Source organism: Vigna unguiculata, chromosome 6 (assembly GCF_004118075.2).
Source record: "Vigna unguiculata cultivar IT97K-499-35 chromosome 6, ASM411807v1, whole genome shotgun sequence".
Classification (NCBI taxonomy): domain Eukaryota; kingdom Viridiplantae; phylum Streptophyta; class Magnoliopsida; order Fabales; family Fabaceae; genus Vigna; species Vigna unguiculata.
In genome coordinates this window covers 16,897,302-16,915,227 of record NC_040284.1, presented here as the reverse complement: position 1 = coordinate 16,915,227, position 17,926 = coordinate 16,897,302, and the positions used below count along the sequence as shown (strand labels likewise).

Genomic DNA, 17,926 nt, shown 5'->3' with positions numbered 1-17,926 from the left:
TCTTTCTGAATCTCAATTTGAAAAACGTACTAAAATTGTCACACAGTTTTTCCATTATGCAAACTTGTTAACCTTTACAAGTCTATGAGCTTCTTGCATATAGGATTTTTATTGCATTTAGTCACAACATTTATTATAATAACATAAACCAAGATTATCATTGAGGATTGAACAGCAACAGTTTTCTGATGCAAATGTGCATTGTTATTTAACTTGGTCTGAAAATAAATTGTATTAATCATGTCTCTATGAGTAAACTCAGTTCAGCACCCATTCCACATGACAAGATGAACCTTTCAAATCTTCAAGTACTTGATGGCAGTTTGAACATCCTTATCACCCCTGCCACTGAAGTTAACCACAACCTTGGCTCCATTGGGAAGGTTTGGACACACCTTCTCTAGATATGCCAATGCATGAGATGTTTCCAAAGCTGGAATTATGCCTTCAAGTCTTGAAACTCTCTTGAAAGCTACACATAACAAAAAATCAAAGTTTCAGAGAGAAACAGGAAGTGATAATACAAGGGAAACATTGTTTTACATCAACCCGAAGAAGTATAAACTTATATGCATCTTGTTAAATGCTGGTGTGGGAAAATGGTAAGAAGTATAAACTTATATGCATCTTGTTGCTACTTCCACAGTTACAATACTCCCATTAGTGCCTATGTTTTATATGATAGCAGAATTCATATCAGTAACCATAGATGCATGCAGGAGATGTAAGAGATCAGCAGTGACATTACATAAAGGACACTAACTGTAAGTTTGTGATATCTATTGGTATGAATTAAGAAGTGGACTTTAAAACAACAAATTTTGTTAGAATAGACTCTAATCCATAACTTTGATACTATGTTAAAAAATGAACTTTAAGCCTAAATTAATCCTACAAAACAGGCTTGTATGGTTAGACTTACACCCACTTATACATTATGAATTAATTTTATCTCATCTCTAGTCAATGTGAGACTTCCAGCCGTATTAACTAGTACAAACAGCAACTCGTTCTAGAAATTTGAAACTCCAAGAAATTACAGTTCTAGTCAACACAATTTTTATTCATTTAGTTCCTACAATTACCAAAATCATGGTTTTGATCCCTATAAAAGATAATTTGTTAAATGTATGAACTATTTTTTTATTCTGTAAGAAATTAGGAATTACAACAAAATATCATGATATTTTCAAAGATCACAGGCATTTAGATTTGAAGCTGTAGAACAATTGTATGAACAAAGAAATTAAGAATATATGACATTTAACAGAACAGTGGAAAACATTTTCTTAGATCGTAGAACACACCATTCTATGGAAAACTTGTGCAGAATAAGTGCCAAAAGAAAATTAAGATCAGATCAAGATTAGCAGAATGATATAATTGTATATTTTGAACAAGTGATTGAGATTAGTTACCTTACCATAGTGTTTGCCAATACAAAGGAGGGAGAGAAACAAATGATAAATGAAATTCAAAATCTATGCAATTTCTACTTTATACTAAATTTTTATGCAAAAATTTGTATCTGTGTGCTCAAGGTAATCCTAACCTTCCAATGCTTCTTCGTCAGTGATGCTATAATATTCAGCTCGTCCTAAATCTTTCAAAAAGCTATGTTCCGGACCCACACCAGGATAGTCCAAGCTGCACACAATTTTTGTTGTTAAAAACATAATTACACAATCAGAACTAGCAGAATTGCAAGAAACACAAAACACTGATATAACAAACTATCAGTAAGATGAATTACCCTGCGCTAATAGAGTGAGGCTCAACTATTTGTCCATCATCATCCTGCAAAAGATAGCTCATAGCTCCATGCAAAACCCCAACTTCTCCTTTTGTTAAAGTTGCAGCATGCTTGCCACTGTCTAGGCCAAATCCAGCAGCCTCCACACCAATTAGCCTAACATCTTTGTCATCAACAAATTCGTGGAAAAGGCCGATGGCATTTGAACCCCCACCAATACATGCAATCAGAACATCTGGCTTCCCTCCCCATTTTTCCAAAGCTTGTTTTCTGGTCTCCTTGCCAATCACAGCATGAAACTCTCTGACCATCATTGGATATGGATGTGGCCCTGCAACAGAACCCAAAATATAATGAGTTGTCTCTACATTAGTCACCCAGTCCCTTATAGCCTCTGATGTAGCATCCTTGAGGGTAGCAGTCCCAGAATGAACTGCTCTCACCTATATCACAAAAATATATCCTATCAGACAGATCAATAAACAGAAACAGATCTTTTGAATTCAATATATAGCAACACTTTTTCCTATCAGACAAAGAGCATATAATTTCCTTCATCAAAAATGTAATAAATCAATCCTAGTGTTTTTTTTCATGTAAAACAATCAACAATTGATCTTTTTGGATCTACAGTTAGCCACATACAACCAATTATAATAATACAATACTGATTTTTTTTTCCATTTGCTTTTGACATTCTCTTGCAAGTGTCATTATCTTGTCCCCAATTTTACAGTCCTGCGCTTTTATCATGATGCATTCATGCATGTATAGTACACCATAATTCTTCAGAAAATGGCATGTACCAACTATGAAGTGTAAGCCATCGGATCAGAAAAAATGTTAACGAAAAGAATTTTAAACATTGGTGTGTAGAAACAAAACCTTGATTTTCACTACAAACCATACACTTACAGAATATTCATAAATGAATCTGAGAATAACATAATACAGGTAATGATTGCAAAATAGAACAAAGCAGAATATTCAATTTATTTTATGCATAAGTCAACATACAAAAATAATGTGCATGAAAGACTGTGGCGTAGGTCTAACAAAAGAGAAACAATGAAAAGCTTGTTCATGGAGGGATCATGTCCCCTATATGTATATTACAAGGAAAAGGAAACAAACAACAGACTAAAAGACATTTATATTCAAAATATCACTGCAAATCCACAGTAAGATAATATTTACATCTATCACAACAATAAAAAATGACATACCTCAGCACCAAGGAGACGCATTCTGAAAACATTGAGAGCTTGTCTTTCCATATCCTGTGCTCCCATATAAATGATGCATTCCAAACCAAATCGAGCACATACAGTAGCAGTGGCAACTCCATGCTGACCAGCTCCAGTTTCAGCAATTATACGTTTTTTTCCCAAACTCTTTGCAAGCAATGCTTGAGCAACAGCATTGTTAATTTTGTGAGCACCGGTATGATTGAGATCTTCCCTCTTAAGATAAATGTGAGGCCCTTCACCATTAGGCCTCTTATAATGCTCTGTCAACCTTTCTGCAAAATAAAGAGGACTCTCTCGACCCACATAATCTTTCAGGATCCCAGCCAGCACTGTCTGCAATTTAAAACATCTACCTCAGAAAATTTACATTATTTTTCCCCAAGAAACTACATTGCATGGCCTCTGCTGAATGTCGTAAGCATACAAGAGAATAAGAGACGGAGCAGTGTGTAAAAGAGCTAAAGAAACTTATTCTTTGAATTATTAAGTGAAGATCAATATGGAGTTCCAAATAGTCAAATATAATAATCTAAACATATTGTCACATATTGTCACCTAATACAAAAATGAATTTGATCTATCTATCTAATATCCAAAAAGTGAAAAGTAGTGACCATATGAGATTTGTTCCTTATTTCTATAATCATAATAGAAACTTATACCATAAATTTTCAAATTTATGGGTTTTCGGAAAATAATTGTATTTGTCCTTATTGACATATGTCAGAACCATGTCAAAATTATTTCAAAGAGAAAAAAAATGTCTTTCAACTTGTACCGGATACACCATTTGTGAGGCTTGTACAAACTTCATAGTTCACAAGCATCAAAATAAAAGGAACAGCACAAAGGAAAAAAAATAAAACATCAAGGTTACAAAATAACAATATTGATTGTATGTAACTCTCGGCCGTTCTAGAGAAAAAAAGCTCAAGGGTTTTAAATTGCTATCACAGTTTAGTGGCTATCCCTGATCTTGCAGAAATTTGCTAGATAAATACGGCTGATATGGCCACAACTGCGGTTGCAAATACCCCAAAAACCTCCTCGTTGCAATCGCAGTTGCAGTAGCATATCATTTTTAGAAACCTTGCAAAAACTAAGTCTCGGTTCAGTTTCTGGCTATGCCCCATTTCCGTCATGCCATGGATAGAGGATTCAATTCAACAAACAAAGCAACAATCCCAAACACCCTAAGCTTTCAAAAACAGTTACAATCATCATCAGTGCCACATTTCAACAACCAATTTGTGAGCAATACCAGCAAGCATTATGCAAAAGGACTAAAAGACCAACCCACATAGCCATAAAAAACCTTCAGCCTAACCGCACATTGCCTGGGATACCCACTTCCGCCAAAACCCACTAAACCACTCAACACACATCCAAATCCAAAAAAAAAAAAAAAAAAAAAAATCCCCATTAACGCAAAAGCTGAAAAAGCTGAGCCTGAGTCACAAAACCTGAAACTGCTCATCTGCAGTGAGGGAATGAAAAGCAGCCTCAAGCTCAGTGAGTGCATGCATCAAAGTCTCAGGGACATACTTCCCCCCAAACTTGCCAAACCTCCCAAACGAATCGGGCCTACTGGGCAAAACCGACCCATTATCCAAATTGCGGTGTTCCTCCAGTGGCAGAACAGAGGAAGGGTCCCTGGTGGCAGAACATGACACAGAAGAAGAATAAGCAGAAGGGGTCCTCAAAGGTGCAAACTTTAGCATGTTTGAGGGGAAATGGGAAGATGGGTGCGGTTGGCTGGTAATGGGAAGCACCCTTGAGGAGTTGAGGCCTGTGAATATCATGGAAGCAGCCATTTTCAACTGACTTTTCTTTTGTTCTGAAAGAAATTGATCTGGATACTTCTTGTTGGTGGGGTTTTAATTTATAGGGCAAAAGATTGTTGTGGAGTCACAGAGATTTTGTTTGAGTCTTTGCTTTGGTGTTTTTGTCTATATCCAGAGACAGAATTCATAGCTATGATTTGCTGACAACAGAAAAGATATCAACATTTCATACCCTAAATGGTTTTGGACTATTATTGGATTATTTATTTATTAACTATTTACTTTTTTGCTTGCCAAATTTGACATGGATACGGTGAAATTATGCTCTGTTTGTTACAGGATAGACACCAAAAATGGAAAAGATAATTTTTATTATTATTAAATTGAAAAAGAAAAACATATGGAATAAAAAACGTATACACGGAAGAAATTGGTAGCTTATTATAAAAAGATATAACTAATAAACATTTACACTTTAAGGATAAAAAGATATAATTAATAAACATTTACACTTTAAGATAATAAGATATAATTAACATATTAATTATAGTATACTACATAGTGAATGATGTGGTTCTTTTAGACTTGGATTGGATAATTGAGTTTTAAGTTATTGGATGGAATTATGTGACTCTATTAGATCTAATGATTTTATGATAAAAAGTATTAAATTGTCAATGATTTTATGATAAAAAGTATTAAATTGTCAATAGTATATATATATACGTTAAAGTGAAATAAGTATTAATATGTTTTAATACAATATCTTGTTATTTTAAAATGTTTAGTTAATTTTTATCTCATTTTCATGATGGTATGCTTAAAAGGGTTTTCTTATCATTCTAAATATTAGTTAAATAATTTCTTATACTTTTAAGAAAAACTACCATTACAAAAATTACATAACTAACTCTGTCTATTGTTTTGATACTCGTCTAAAAATAAGGTTATTTTATCATCTGAAATCTTCTTTTGCAAAATAGTAATTTTATATTTATCTTGTTATGCTACGAAATACACACATTGAATGGGTTGATGTATAAGATTGATTTCTTTCTCTTTCTCTTCTTCTTCGTCTCTGTTTGAGGTTTTTTTTATAAATATTTTAGGAGCGTTAAATTTTTTATATAAATGTATAAAAATTTTAAGAGTGCGAAATATATTAAAAATATTAAATTAAAAAATAATTTAAATTATATACTAATTTATATAAATATAAAATTTGGGATCTTGTTTATCTCACTAAAAAAAAAAGCTAAATTGTGGAGGTTTTAATTTCGTTTAGTGGAGGTTTTTACCCTCCACAAAATAATTTGCAGGGGTTTTTCAAACCTCCACAGTTAGGTTCCCCACAAGTTATTTGTGGAGGTTTTCCATAACCCCTGGTATCATGTTTATATTGTGGAAGTTTTTTAATGGAGGGTTATAACCTCTCCTATTCATGACTATTATTTTGTAGAGGTTTAAAACCTCCTTTATTTCCATAAACCTATTTAATTCCAAAATTCCTATTTTTCATTTTTTTTGTGGGGGTTAATACCCTCCTCAATTTGAGGATTATACTGTAAAAATTTTAACCTGTTTCGTTTGTATTATTTAATTTGTAGATTTAATACTGTATTTTTCTAGCATTATTCAAATCTCATAAAAAAAAAATATTTTGTTTGTAATTAGAATTTCCTATTATACTTGACAATGTATGTCATCATTTGAGGTACTTATATTTTTACATCAACAATATTTTTTGTAAACTTCAATCAAATACTTCAACCAAAGTGCTCAAATATATATCATTAGAACTTTTGATTCTCAAAATCAACATATTAACATAAAAACAATTTAAATTGAAACAATGACAACTTAATCCATACTTACTCAAAGTTCATAATACATTAAAATGGTTTCAACCTAAAAAACATCATCAACATCCTAAATGTTGCTACCACCAGATGATCCTCTTGTACCCATAGAAGACTCAGGCTCATTTGCATCACCTGTTTACTGAAATTATAAAAGATAAATATTAGCTGCAAGAAGGAAGTCAACCTCAAATCATGAAACCAACATGAAATCAACATGCATATACTAAAATAGTTTATTACTAAATCATTAACCTGCACAAAAATCATGATTATTTGGTATCGATGATTAACTCACACAGAGACAGTATAATTCTTGTATCAAAAATCACATCACAAATAAGTACCAAGATAATTAGTTTCCAAAGGCTGGACATAACTTACTTGTGGTTGAGGATCAAAGAAGGCAATTAATTCATCAGGGATCTTTCCTTCCTTCATTATCATGTAGGCTTTTAGTGCACCCAAGGTGGTTTGAATTTGGGATTCTAAATTAGTGTACTTCTGTTGCCACTGATCAGAAGATGTTGATGATGTGGCAGCACTAGATGAAGCAATGCTTAAATCTGAAAGTCGAAATCTTGTATTTCTAAATGAGTTAGTAGGAGCTGCTCCTAAACCCATGCATCGCACCCTCCCAGAATGCTCTGGGCCTAACACTTTACCAACAACATCATTAGGGGAAACCTCTGATTCATCATTAGTGCTTTGAGTCAAACCCACTTCAATTTGTTCCTATAGACATACAACAATATGTAGTGAAAACGCTAAACATTGAAGGAAAATGCACGAAAATATCATATTATGGTACAACTAACCGATATAGCCTTTGCCGCATCATTTACAAATGACCCATCCTTTCTTTTATGAGTATCAATGTATAACTTTCCCCGACTAGGCAGCTGTCCAGTTTCCAAAAACTAAATAAAAAGAGAAGTTAAGTTAAATAGTAAAAATTAAAAAATAGTATAGTGTCATGTTAACTAATATCATTACCATCTCATGTCTTCTTCTTGACATAGGTTTAGAACCACCGATATGAGGAATTACTTGCTTTTTGCGATTTTCTCTATTCTTTTTACAAATCTCCTATGAACAAAAAAATTGTAAGTTCACACAACAATAAAAAAATATCTACACAAACAATTCACACCATTCAAAATAATGTAACTTGTACCAATGTTTCCGGTTTTAGACGATAAGTAACAAAATGAGCCCACTGAGTTCTGTCTATACCATTTGGCACATTACTTATGATTTCATTTTTGCTTTTTGTTGGATCATAGAACTCATTCCATAAATTCTGCCTATGTGCAGCCCACTTCCTACCAAGAGTTAGCTTGCAATACCGTTGTGCACTAGCTTCACCAGTCTTAAAACAAAACCGAGGCTTTTGAAAAAAGAAGACATAGTTAGTGTGTAAACATTTGAGTAAATGTAACATTTACAAAAGATATAAGGTCATACATGCATAAAGATATACCTGTAATATTTCCTTAAAGCATTCCAAAAAGTAAGTGTCAGGCATGCCTGTTTTCCCAGACCATCTTTCAAAATTAATCGGAAACAAATTACAATCAATTGCCAATGTACCACAATATCCTGCAAGCACGCCTTGTCCTTCACCAATTGCCATGCCTAACTCATCAAAGTCCACAATGATGCGTTTCCCACGAGGTAAGTTATTTACTTCTCTGACCTTCACCTTAATTTTCTTGATAACTCCTTCTAAGTCTTTAACCATAAAACAACTTACTTAACCATAAGTAAAATTTTAAAAATTATGGTCATGTAAAAATAAATATGACATATACCTATCGCATGAACAGTCCAATATGATGAAGATTCACGTCGAGCATGTTTTGTAGATGTTTCAGGTTGTTGTGAGTTCTCATTGGGTAATGAGGAATTTATTGGTGGTGTTGTACTCATTGAAGTGTGTGATGAGGTTTCATTTGTTGGTGCAGGATTTGTTGATGGTAAAGAATTAGTTGGAGGCTGAAGTGATGATTTTTGTGGATTTCGGAAACGCTTCACCTTTGGCATGGCTACATATATTTATGAGAAATCCAAGTGAAATCCAAGGGTGAGTACCCTCAACTCAAACCTATTTACATGCAATGAATTTGTCATTACAAAAGTACACATATAATAGAACCAACTTGTTGTTCATAGTGAAAATACATTAACATAATAACAGAGATGGAAATAGAAAAAACAAGAAAATCTAAGGTTATCACCCTACTATAATTCTTGAGTGCGAATAATTAGTCTGCATGTTACAAGGTATAATATAAACAAAATGCTGCTTTGGATAGAATAGAAACAGAATATCATTATGCCAGAGAGGTTTAGGCTACACTGACTTACAAATTCCAGATAATAACACTCAGTGGAAAGCCAATAGAAGGTGCAGAACCAAATGGAAATGGTGCTGCAATTTGTCCACTCCAGAGATATCTCTTTGGAACAGCTATTGAATTGTCTGAAACAACTGCTGCAGCAAAGAAAGAACACAGGACTTCACTTGGGGAGCTGTTTCAAATTTTAATTGAATGTTAAAATTTCCCCTTATATGTGAAAATGTAATTATCTTCACGAGTATCTCTGTGTCAAGGCCCATCTATTTGAGAGTGTTATAGAGATATCATGTTGGACTATTATACAGTGGGTTGGATTAGTCTCTAGCTCAGGGTGAGTTTTCCATTTAGATATAGAGTTATTCTGTTATTGTGAATTGAGTGTATAATCACACTTGTAAACCCTTTATTTATAATCATTCAAAGTATAATATAGGGAAACCTAATAACGGCTAACAATGTAGAATATCTCTATTTAGTGAGCATGTATGCAATTTGGTCATTGTGTTTAATCTGCTCATGGAATGTGAATGGTAGCTTCACTGTCACATATTAGTTGAGTATCTAATGACAATATTCAAAAGTGGACCTTTTATATGATAGCTTTTTTGGCCTATGAAGTATATCTAATCTGACCATAAGTTTTAATTCTCTAAATTGGATGTGTTTGAAGTTTGTTTGCATGAAATGCTTGATTTTACTGATTCTCATCTAAATGTTTTTTTGTGCTGATCAGTTCACTATGAAGGCACACTTGCTGATACCAGTGAAGTTTTTGACACAACACATGAAGATAACACTATATTTTCTTTTGAGATTGGGAAGGGCAGTGTTATCAAGGCTTGGGAGATTGCATTCAAAACCATGAAGGTCTAAGAAAGCATACTTTTGATGAAACTGTATTTAGATAATGGATTTGATCCTGATATTTATCTGCTAATCTTGCTAGGTCGGAGAAGTTGCAAAAATAACTTGCAAGCCAGAATATGCATATGGCAGTGCGGGATCTCCTCCAGATATTCCTCTAGAGTACTATTCTCATGCCACAACAATAAAGAAAACTTATCTATCCAATTGGACTAATCTATCCAATTCTAGATCATATAGGTAACACATGATAAAAAAATGTAGATGAGATAGATTTATGCTCCATTTATATTAAGATGAGCACTCTAGGAGAAAACAATCTGAAAGATATACCAAAAGAAACATCAACATTTGGAAGAGTCAGTGGTGTGGGTGATCTAGTTTTTATATTGATCTGAAAGAACAACTTTGTGTGAGAACAACTTTGTGTGAGAACAACAATCTGAAAGAACAACTTTTTTATATTGATCTAGTTTATCTCTGTGTGAGACCAACACTTGTGTTCAACATGAAGCAATTAACTACTTTCTATAGGTCGAGAACAAGGATTCTACTTAACTAAAATTGACAATAACAAAGACAAAAACAAGCACAATCAAGAGAAATTACCAGTGGAAGTTTGTAGCTGCAGTATTACAATAGCATCCATGCATAAGTCTACCACAGAAAAGTAATCAAATTTTTGTGCTCCAATTAATCATAACTTGGTAAACCAGACTGATAAGTTGTTTTGGTTATAGCATATTACCAAGATTCATAGCATTCATAGCATATTACTAATAATCAAACAAATGGTACAGTAATAGAAAACTATGGTCTTGTTTGCATAAACTCTCCTATAAATACTTTTAATAGAAGAAAATAAAAAGGTAACAAACATTAAGTTTCTCTCAGTTAAAATCAATTTACAGATTTTAACTTTTGATGTCTTGTTCTAACAATGCTAACAGTAACACTAAAATAATGAAATAGTTTTTTTGTTCACTCTGTAATGCTTTTTTTTTTCTCTAACTACTCTTTTCCTCTTCAATTTTCTTTTCTTTCTTTTTGGATGTGTTATGGCTAGCAGGGAAAGCAGTGGTGGCCCTTACTAGAATTCACACACAGGGAAGAGGCACAATCACTATTATCAGAACCAAGGGCTAAGAAATATTCACCACTGCTGTGTTATGGCTTGCTTGCTTGGCTAGCACCTATTGAAACAGTGTTTCAATAGTGACTATAGTCATGAAACAATTGCAGTAGTAAAGATAAAGAATCTACGTATCTTATGAAACTGGGAATGGATGATGATGATATTACCAGTAATCACCACAGGAACATGAGCCATCTTTAAAATGGTGGAATCTATTAATATCTCTAACAATAATTTCCCTTGAGACAAATTTGAAAAAGGTGTGGCAGTCAACACAAATCATACAGTACCTATGATTTTTCTAAGCCAAATTTCGGTCACTATCTGCTATGCATTCTTGTGTGGAACCACTATCCTAATTTGATATTCAATTATTTTGGTAATGTTTGTGTGGCAAAGTTCACAATATATATAATTTGATCTCATCACTCTGCTGCATGGTGTAGACCTACCTCACTTGAAGGGAACACTGCCACAGCTTATAGAATTTGATGATTCACTTGATGAAAGTACCAAGTGACTGTAACAGAAAAAATCATTTACAGCATGTCTATTTTTAGTTTCAGTTTCAGTTTCAGTTTCAACATCATTTACAGAAAAAATCATGATGGATAACATAAAAGCACTGCAATTTATAGGAAATTAATAAATACTTCTTTAGGAGTGAACCATTTCACTTACGGTGCACTTAGATCAGAACAATTGGTAAGTTCACAACAAGGTCAGACCTAACAGATGAAAAAAAATGCTTTAGATAGTTAAAATTCACAACCAGAATGCATTTAATGAAGTGCAAGAAACTATATATAAGTTATAACCTGTGAAGAGAACCAGAGAAGAAAGAGAACTAGAGAAGAAAGAGAACCAGAGAATAAAGAGTACACTTTTTATTATAGGTTCTTTATATATATGTCCTTCCTAACCTGAAATTGATAAGAGGAAGCAACATATAATCACCTTAAGAAAATAACATTAAGAAATCAAACATGAGTCAAGTATACATGCATTGAAAATAACTTTGAATATAAAAAATATTACCTTTAAGATAAAATTTATTACTAATTATTTTTTCAACTCATACATTTGAGTCAGGGATATCACCATCTAAATGGTTTGTAGCCAATTGCACATATTCATTGTCATTACTATAAAATTTCTCTAGCTCTTGATCTTGGTATGGCTCATTTTCATATACCTCTTCTACTATTTCTCCCATTTCATACAAATCTCTTGGCTTTAAATGCACAACAACACTCCATCCTTTATTGACCACATCATCTACATAATATACCATTTGTGCTTGAGATGCCAAAATATAAGGTTCATGTTCTTCACGATCTCCAATATGAATTAGTCTATCAAAGTTAACACAATTAAAATTCCATTGATCCTTTTTATATCCTCTTTCTCGTGTAGTATCTGCCCACTTACACTTGAAAAGAACAACTTTGAATTGACCATAATAATTAAGCTCAATGATATCCTCCAACTTTCCATAATAGGATAAGTCCACTTGCCTTAAGTTCCTGTCAACACTGCTTGATACACAAGTTGTATTAGATGTTAAAAACACACCACTATTTTGTGTTCTCAATCCCTCATCTCGAGTCAATGTTCGAAATTTAAACCCATTGATGTTGTACGCAGTAAATCTGTTAGCATTTTCCAATGGACCTCGTGCTAGAAACTTTAAGTCATTAGACATTGTATTTGTTGTTTCTGGATTCATAATCTAAATAAAGAAGTTATGTTAGCCATAATTGAAAGAAAACATAGTAAATAACAGAAAGTGTACTATTTGATAACCTACCCGCCTTTGAAACCAATCAACAAACTCTTTAAACACTCTAGTTTCGATCTCAGTGGTTGAAGGTTGCCTTCCCTTTGAACTTCTTTTTATTAGTTGTCTAAATTCACTACATATATAATCAAACAACATGACTAATATAATTTAATTAGTTTAAATACAAATCACACACTTAATGTAGATTACTCACTCAACAAATGGTGTGACTATTGGACAATTTAAAAGCACATATCGATGGGCTTGTAGTTTTTGCATCTGAGTTAAAGTAAAATTCGAGGAACCTCCTACTGGCTTCCCACCTTGTGGGAAGATAGATGACAGAAAAGGCACATTATCACCTGTTTTATCACAAACACGTCTTGGTCTATTGAACCTTGTCTCTATATCTTCAATGTATCTAGAACAAAAGGTAAGAGACTCTTCAGCTAAGTATCCCTCAGCTATAGAACCTTCTGGTTTTGCCTTGTTTCGTACAAAGGTCTTTAAATGACCTAATTCCCTATAATAATGAGAAATAATTATAGTAAACAACTTGGATATTTATGATAATGATACCTTAATCTAAAAGTACTAAGCATTACCTTTCTATAGGATACATATATCGATAATGAACTGGACCTCCAAGTTTTGCTTCCTCTACCAGATGGACAGTTAAATGAACCATAATTGTGAAGAATGATGGTGGGAATAACATCTCTAAGTGGCAAAGTGTTAGCACAATGCGATCTTGAAGCATTTCAAGTTCTTGTGGATTTAAACTTTTACTACAAAGGACTTTAAAAAATGAGCAAAACTCCACCAAGGTTGCAGTGACATGGTTTGGTAACAAATTACGTATTGCCAGCGGTAGTAATTGCTCCATAATAATATGGCAATCGTGACTTTTTAGCCCAAATATTTTTTGTTGCACCTCATCAACACATCTAGAAATGTTACTTGAGTAACCATCCGGTACTATAACATTTTTCAAAGTTTTGAGAAACAACTTTTTGGTATCACGAGTTAGTGAAAACAAAGCAAGGTGATATCTTCCATTATCATCTGGCCAAAGATCCTCTCTTATGCCCATTTCCTTTAAATCTTTCCTAGCATTTACATTGTCTTTGGATTTAGGCTTTTCATTTAACAAAGTATATACCAAATTGTCAAATACATTTTTTTCAATATGCATGAAATCTAAATTATGGCGTAACAAATTAGACTCCCAATACGGAAGTTCAAAGAAAATGCTTCTTTTTTTCCATTGTTTAACTTCTTCTCTAGATCTTTTTCCTCTACCATCCAAAATTACTCCTCTCCCAAATGTAACATTAATATTTTCAACTTGCCTAAAAATGTCAGATCCTGATAATTTTAGTGGTGGATTCCTTGTTTCAGTGTTTCCATCAAAGCGAACACGATTCAATCTGAATCTATGGTTTCTACTCAAAAAGCGACGATGCCCCATAAAACACCACTTCTTACTATAAGGAAGACGACAAGGTATTGCATCAAAGTTACAAGTAGGGCAAGCTAAACCTGTGTGTGTGTTCCAACCAGATAAAATGCCTAGGCCAGGAAAGTCACTAATTGTCCACATAAGAGCTACTCGCATCCTAAAAGTTTCATTCAATGAAGAATCAAAGGTCTCCACACCATCATTCCATAGCTCACGTAACTCATCCACAAGGGGTTGTAAGTACACATCAATATTATTTCCTGGCATTTGCTTGCCTGGAATGATCATGGATAGGATCAATGAAGTGTGCTTCATACATATCCATGGTGGAAGATTGTATGGAATTAAAAACACTGGCCAAATACTATAAGTAGAACTCATAGTACCAAAAGGATTAAAACCATCACTAGCAAGGCCTAAACGAACATTTCGAGGATCAGAAGCAAACTCAGGATGCAATAAACTAAATGTTTTCCATGCCTCACCGTCCCTTGGATGCCTTATGAACCCATCTTTGTTCTCTAAAGAATGCCATCTCATATGCTCTGCAGTCTTAGAACACATAAACAATCTTTGCAATCTTGGTTTCAATGGAAAGTAACGCAAAACTTTTGCAGGTTGTTTTTTTTTCTTCTTTGGGTTCCATCTAGATGTACCGCAATGTTTGCATGTTTGCAAATCTTTTTCATCATCTCTTAAATATAACATACAATCATTCGGACATGCATCTATTTTGGTATAACTAAGACCAAGTTTGTTGATGGTTTTCTTAGCCTCATAAAAAGAAAGAGGCAAGTTTGCTTCATTAAATGCATCTTTTAACAAATCTAGGATCATAGTCATTTCCTTGTCACTTAATCCACACAAAACCTTGATGTGATATAATTTGATTACAAACTCTAATTTTGTGTACTTGTTCCCGTCACACAATGTTTGATTTCCATCATTGAGAAAATCAATAAACTCATTATGATACTCCTTTGGCCTTTCATTCAAAACATCATCTACACCCAATGGTTGTGTTTTGCCTAGATTAGTACCTTCTTGCCTATAGTGCCCAAATGCTTCATTGATCATTGTTTCCATTGGATTTTCATAATGAAATGCCTCTTGTATATCATCTTCATTACTAGAAATATCTTCTATTTGTTTCTCACCATGAAGATTCCATATAACATAATTTTTGGGAAATGCTTTTAAAATCAAGTGCTCCTCAACTACGCCTCTAGTTTGCCATTTCATAAACCCACATTTAGGACATGGGCATTTAATTGTATCTCCAACAGCCCCATTTTCAAAAGCAAAATCTAAGAATTTTTTTAAACCAATTGAGTATTCAATTGTATTCCGAGGCTTAACAATCCAAGATTTATCCATTGGAATAGATACCTAAACAAAATGGCAATGAGTATTTTATAAAATACACAAACACTTATAAAGCATAGAAGAATATAAGAAATATGGTTCACCAATAAATAAATATGTAACCCTTTCATTTTAATCTTTATTTACAAATTTTATTTCATTTTCTCACTAATAAAGAATTTCTCATTTGAAATGTTACATATAACCAATTTAAATCGGTACAAAGAAAATAAAATTTGAGAACCAATTATTAAGTTGAAGTCCATTATGCATGTAGGAAGAATAATGATCAAAATGATAATGTGCTCTAAAATTGAAAGGAGATACTAATAAAGATACACATAATGTATTATAAAAAGACTATTAAAAAAGTAAATTATATTCTATAGGAAATGTACGGCACACTTTTTTTATGATTGGAGTTTTGCTGCAGTTTTAGTTTTGGTATTTTTTTTTCATAAGTGCACTTTTTTATTTTGCTGTTATAATTCTAGAGAGTAGATAATTTTAAGAATAGTTTCTAAAGGAAAATTTAGGTTTGTTAGCATTGTTATAATAATGTTTTGTAAGTTTTAGTATTAGGATATACTTTAGAACAGTTTTTAAATTTTCTGCAGAATAAAGACAAGACTAAAAACACAGATGGTAGTTGTTCTTCAATGTAGGCTACACAAATAATGCTAGTTTTAATAATATAGGCAACATAAACATGACAAATGACAAATGAATAAAGAGAGAGAATAAAACCAGGATGCTAGTTGAGATTAATTAATGAGTCCATTGACAGCTGCAAGTAAAAACAAAAGTGAAGAAACACATTAATTGACCATAAGTGATACTCTCAGAAAGCATTGGACAAGAGATAGTGCGACAAAGGTGTCTTACGCAAGAGATAGGGTAGTTGAGTGTTATTTGTGGTCAGTGACCATGACTTACAAAGCTTAATATAGTATTGCAAGAAAGATAGAGAGCAAATTGATTGGTTGTATCTCTCTTCTAGATGATACTTATGATTCCTACGTCACAGTAAAAGAAATTGAACTCTTCACACAGGCAATTCAAAGGTTTATCACAATCCAAATTTCCAGGTGTACCTGTAAAGAAGCCACTGAATGTGATGGAGGGCCAGAGTGAAGGAGAGGGCGTAACGAAAGAGGCTACCACAGAGGCTAACCGGGATGATGACGCGACGGAGACGGGAAACGGAGAAAGCGCGACCGAGATGAAGCGAAGAAGAGAAGGCCGATAGAGATGGCGCGACGAAGACGGCGCGATAGAGATTGCGCGACAGAGACGGCGTAAGGGAGAGTGCGCGACGGAGACGCCGCGACAGAGACTGCGCGACGAAGACTGCGCGACGAAGACGGCGCAGCGCGACGGAGATGGGCGAAGACGGCGCAGCGTGACGGAGATGGGCGAAGACGGTGCAGCGCGACGGAGATGGGCGAAGACGGCGCAGCGCGACGGAGATGGTCGAAGACGGCGCAGCGCGACGAAGATGGGCGAAGACGGCGCAGCGCGACGGAGATGGGCGCGACGATGCGACGAAGACGGTGTAGCGCGACGGAGCTACGACATGGTTTCAATTGGTCGACTTAGGTTTTCAATTGGATGAGGTTTCCGCACTGTGAACTTATGGCAGTGTTAACTTAGCTTTCACTTGGAAAATTTCATTTACTTCAGAGAAGAATGTGTTTTACTTCAGAGAAGAATGTGTCGTAATTTGCGGAGATCGTAAACCTCCTAAAAAAAATAGAAAACCTCCACTATTATTAGCTTTTAGAAAATTTATCATAATCAGTTTATATGATTTTTATTTGTGGAGGTCTTTTTAACCTCCATAAAATGACTCATGCTATATATTCTTTTTTTTGTAGTGTCTATATATATATATATATATATATATAATTATCAATAAAAGTTTGAGTTCTGAGTCATCTTATTTATTTGTGTCTTGTGAAATTAATGTCTGATCATTCTCTGAAAGAAATCAAGTTACTTCACTAATAAAAGAAACAACAAAGTTAAATTAATGCACTTTTTTAGTAATCCAAGTTCACCTCTTAAGGGCCGGTTCAAGAGTTTGAAAGAGCCGATGCAAACTTAAAAATTTATTTTTTGAATTTTTTTATGCAAAATAATTATTAAATTGTGACAATTAATTCTATTTAACATTTCTTTTCAATAAATAATAAGACTAATTCATATCATTTTTCTTCAAACATAGTTGATCTTAAATAAATTTGTATTATCTTTTAGTTTTAAGAAACTCCTCTCAAAAGTAACTAACATCAAAATGTTAACATTA

At 33.6% G+C, this 17,926-nt stretch overlaps 3 protein-coding genes across 11 annotated transcripts; 1 reads left to right on the top strand and 2 right to left on the bottom strand.

The window, feature by feature from the left end:
• Nucleotides 1–70: 70 nt before the first annotated feature.
• Nucleotides 71–4,992, bottom strand: LOC114188187 (tryptophan synthase beta chain 1). Its single transcript, XM_028076742.1, has 5 exons — nucleotides 4,467–4,992; nucleotides 2,980–3,336; nucleotides 1,754–2,196; nucleotides 1,553–1,647; nucleotides 71–472 (listed from the first exon to the last, which is right to left on the bottom strand). Exons 1-5 carry the CDS (start codon nucleotides 4,815–4,817, stop codon nucleotides 297–299), a joined length of 1,422 nt encoding a protein of 473 aa, XP_027932543.1. The 5' UTR covers nucleotides 4,818–4,992; the 3' UTR covers nucleotides 71–296.
• Nucleotides 4,993–6,577: 1,585 nt separating this feature from the next.
• On the bottom strand, nucleotides 6,578–17,472 carry LOC114187160. 9 transcript variants are annotated; one of them, XM_028075310.1, is made up of 12 exons: nucleotides 16,713–17,472; nucleotides 16,504–16,634; nucleotides 16,366–16,405; nucleotides 11,690–11,931; nucleotides 9,017–9,143; nucleotides 8,461–8,753; nucleotides 8,130–8,380; nucleotides 7,824–8,036; nucleotides 7,643–7,735; nucleotides 7,465–7,566; nucleotides 7,031–7,381; nucleotides 6,578–6,788 (listed from the first exon to the last, which is right to left on the bottom strand). In XM_028075310.1, exons 6-12 carry the CDS (start codon nucleotides 8,690–8,692, stop codon nucleotides 6,786–6,788), a joined length of 1,245 nt encoding a protein of 414 aa, XP_027931111.1. In that variant the 5' UTR covers nucleotides 8,693–8,753; nucleotides 9,017–9,143; nucleotides 11,690–11,931; nucleotides 16,366–16,405; nucleotides 16,504–16,634; nucleotides 16,713–17,472; the 3' UTR covers nucleotides 6,578–6,785. The 9 variants fall into 9 exon arrangements, 7 of the variants coding, with proteins under 7 accessions (XP_027931111.1, XP_027931113.1, XP_027931115.1 ...); XM_028075312.1 differs by lacking the exon at nucleotides 11,690–11,931; XM_028075314.1 differs by lacking the exon at nucleotides 11,690–11,931 and having other exon boundaries at nucleotides 9,017–9,140.
• On the top strand, nucleotides 9,739–10,135 carry LOC114187161 (peptidyl-prolyl cis-trans isomerase FKBP20-1-like; the record flags this gene model as incomplete). The annotated part of the gene is made up of 2 exons (XM_028075316.1): nucleotides 9,739–9,876; nucleotides 9,956–10,135. Coding segments are annotated over 2 exons (300 nt in total), but the record flags the coding sequence as incomplete, so codon positions are not given.
• Nucleotides 17,473–17,926: the final 454 nt, after the last annotated feature.

Coding starts and splice junctions, on each gene's coding strand:
- LOC114188187 (XM_028076742.1), bottom strand. CDS start 4,817: ATGGCTGCTTCCATGATATTCACAGGCCTCAACTCCTCAAGGGTGCTT. Junction 2,197..2,979: donor TGCGTCTCCTTGGTGCTGAG/GTATGTCATTTT, acceptor TTTGTGATATAG/GTGAGAGCAGTTCATTCTGG. Junction 473..1,552: donor TGACGAAGAAGCATTGGAAG/GTTAGGATTACC, acceptor TGTTATGTGTAG/CTTTCAAGAGAGTTTCAAGA.
- LOC114187160 (XM_028075309.1), bottom strand. CDS start 15,630: ATGGATAAATCTTGGATTGTTAAGCCTCGGAATACAATTGAATACTCA.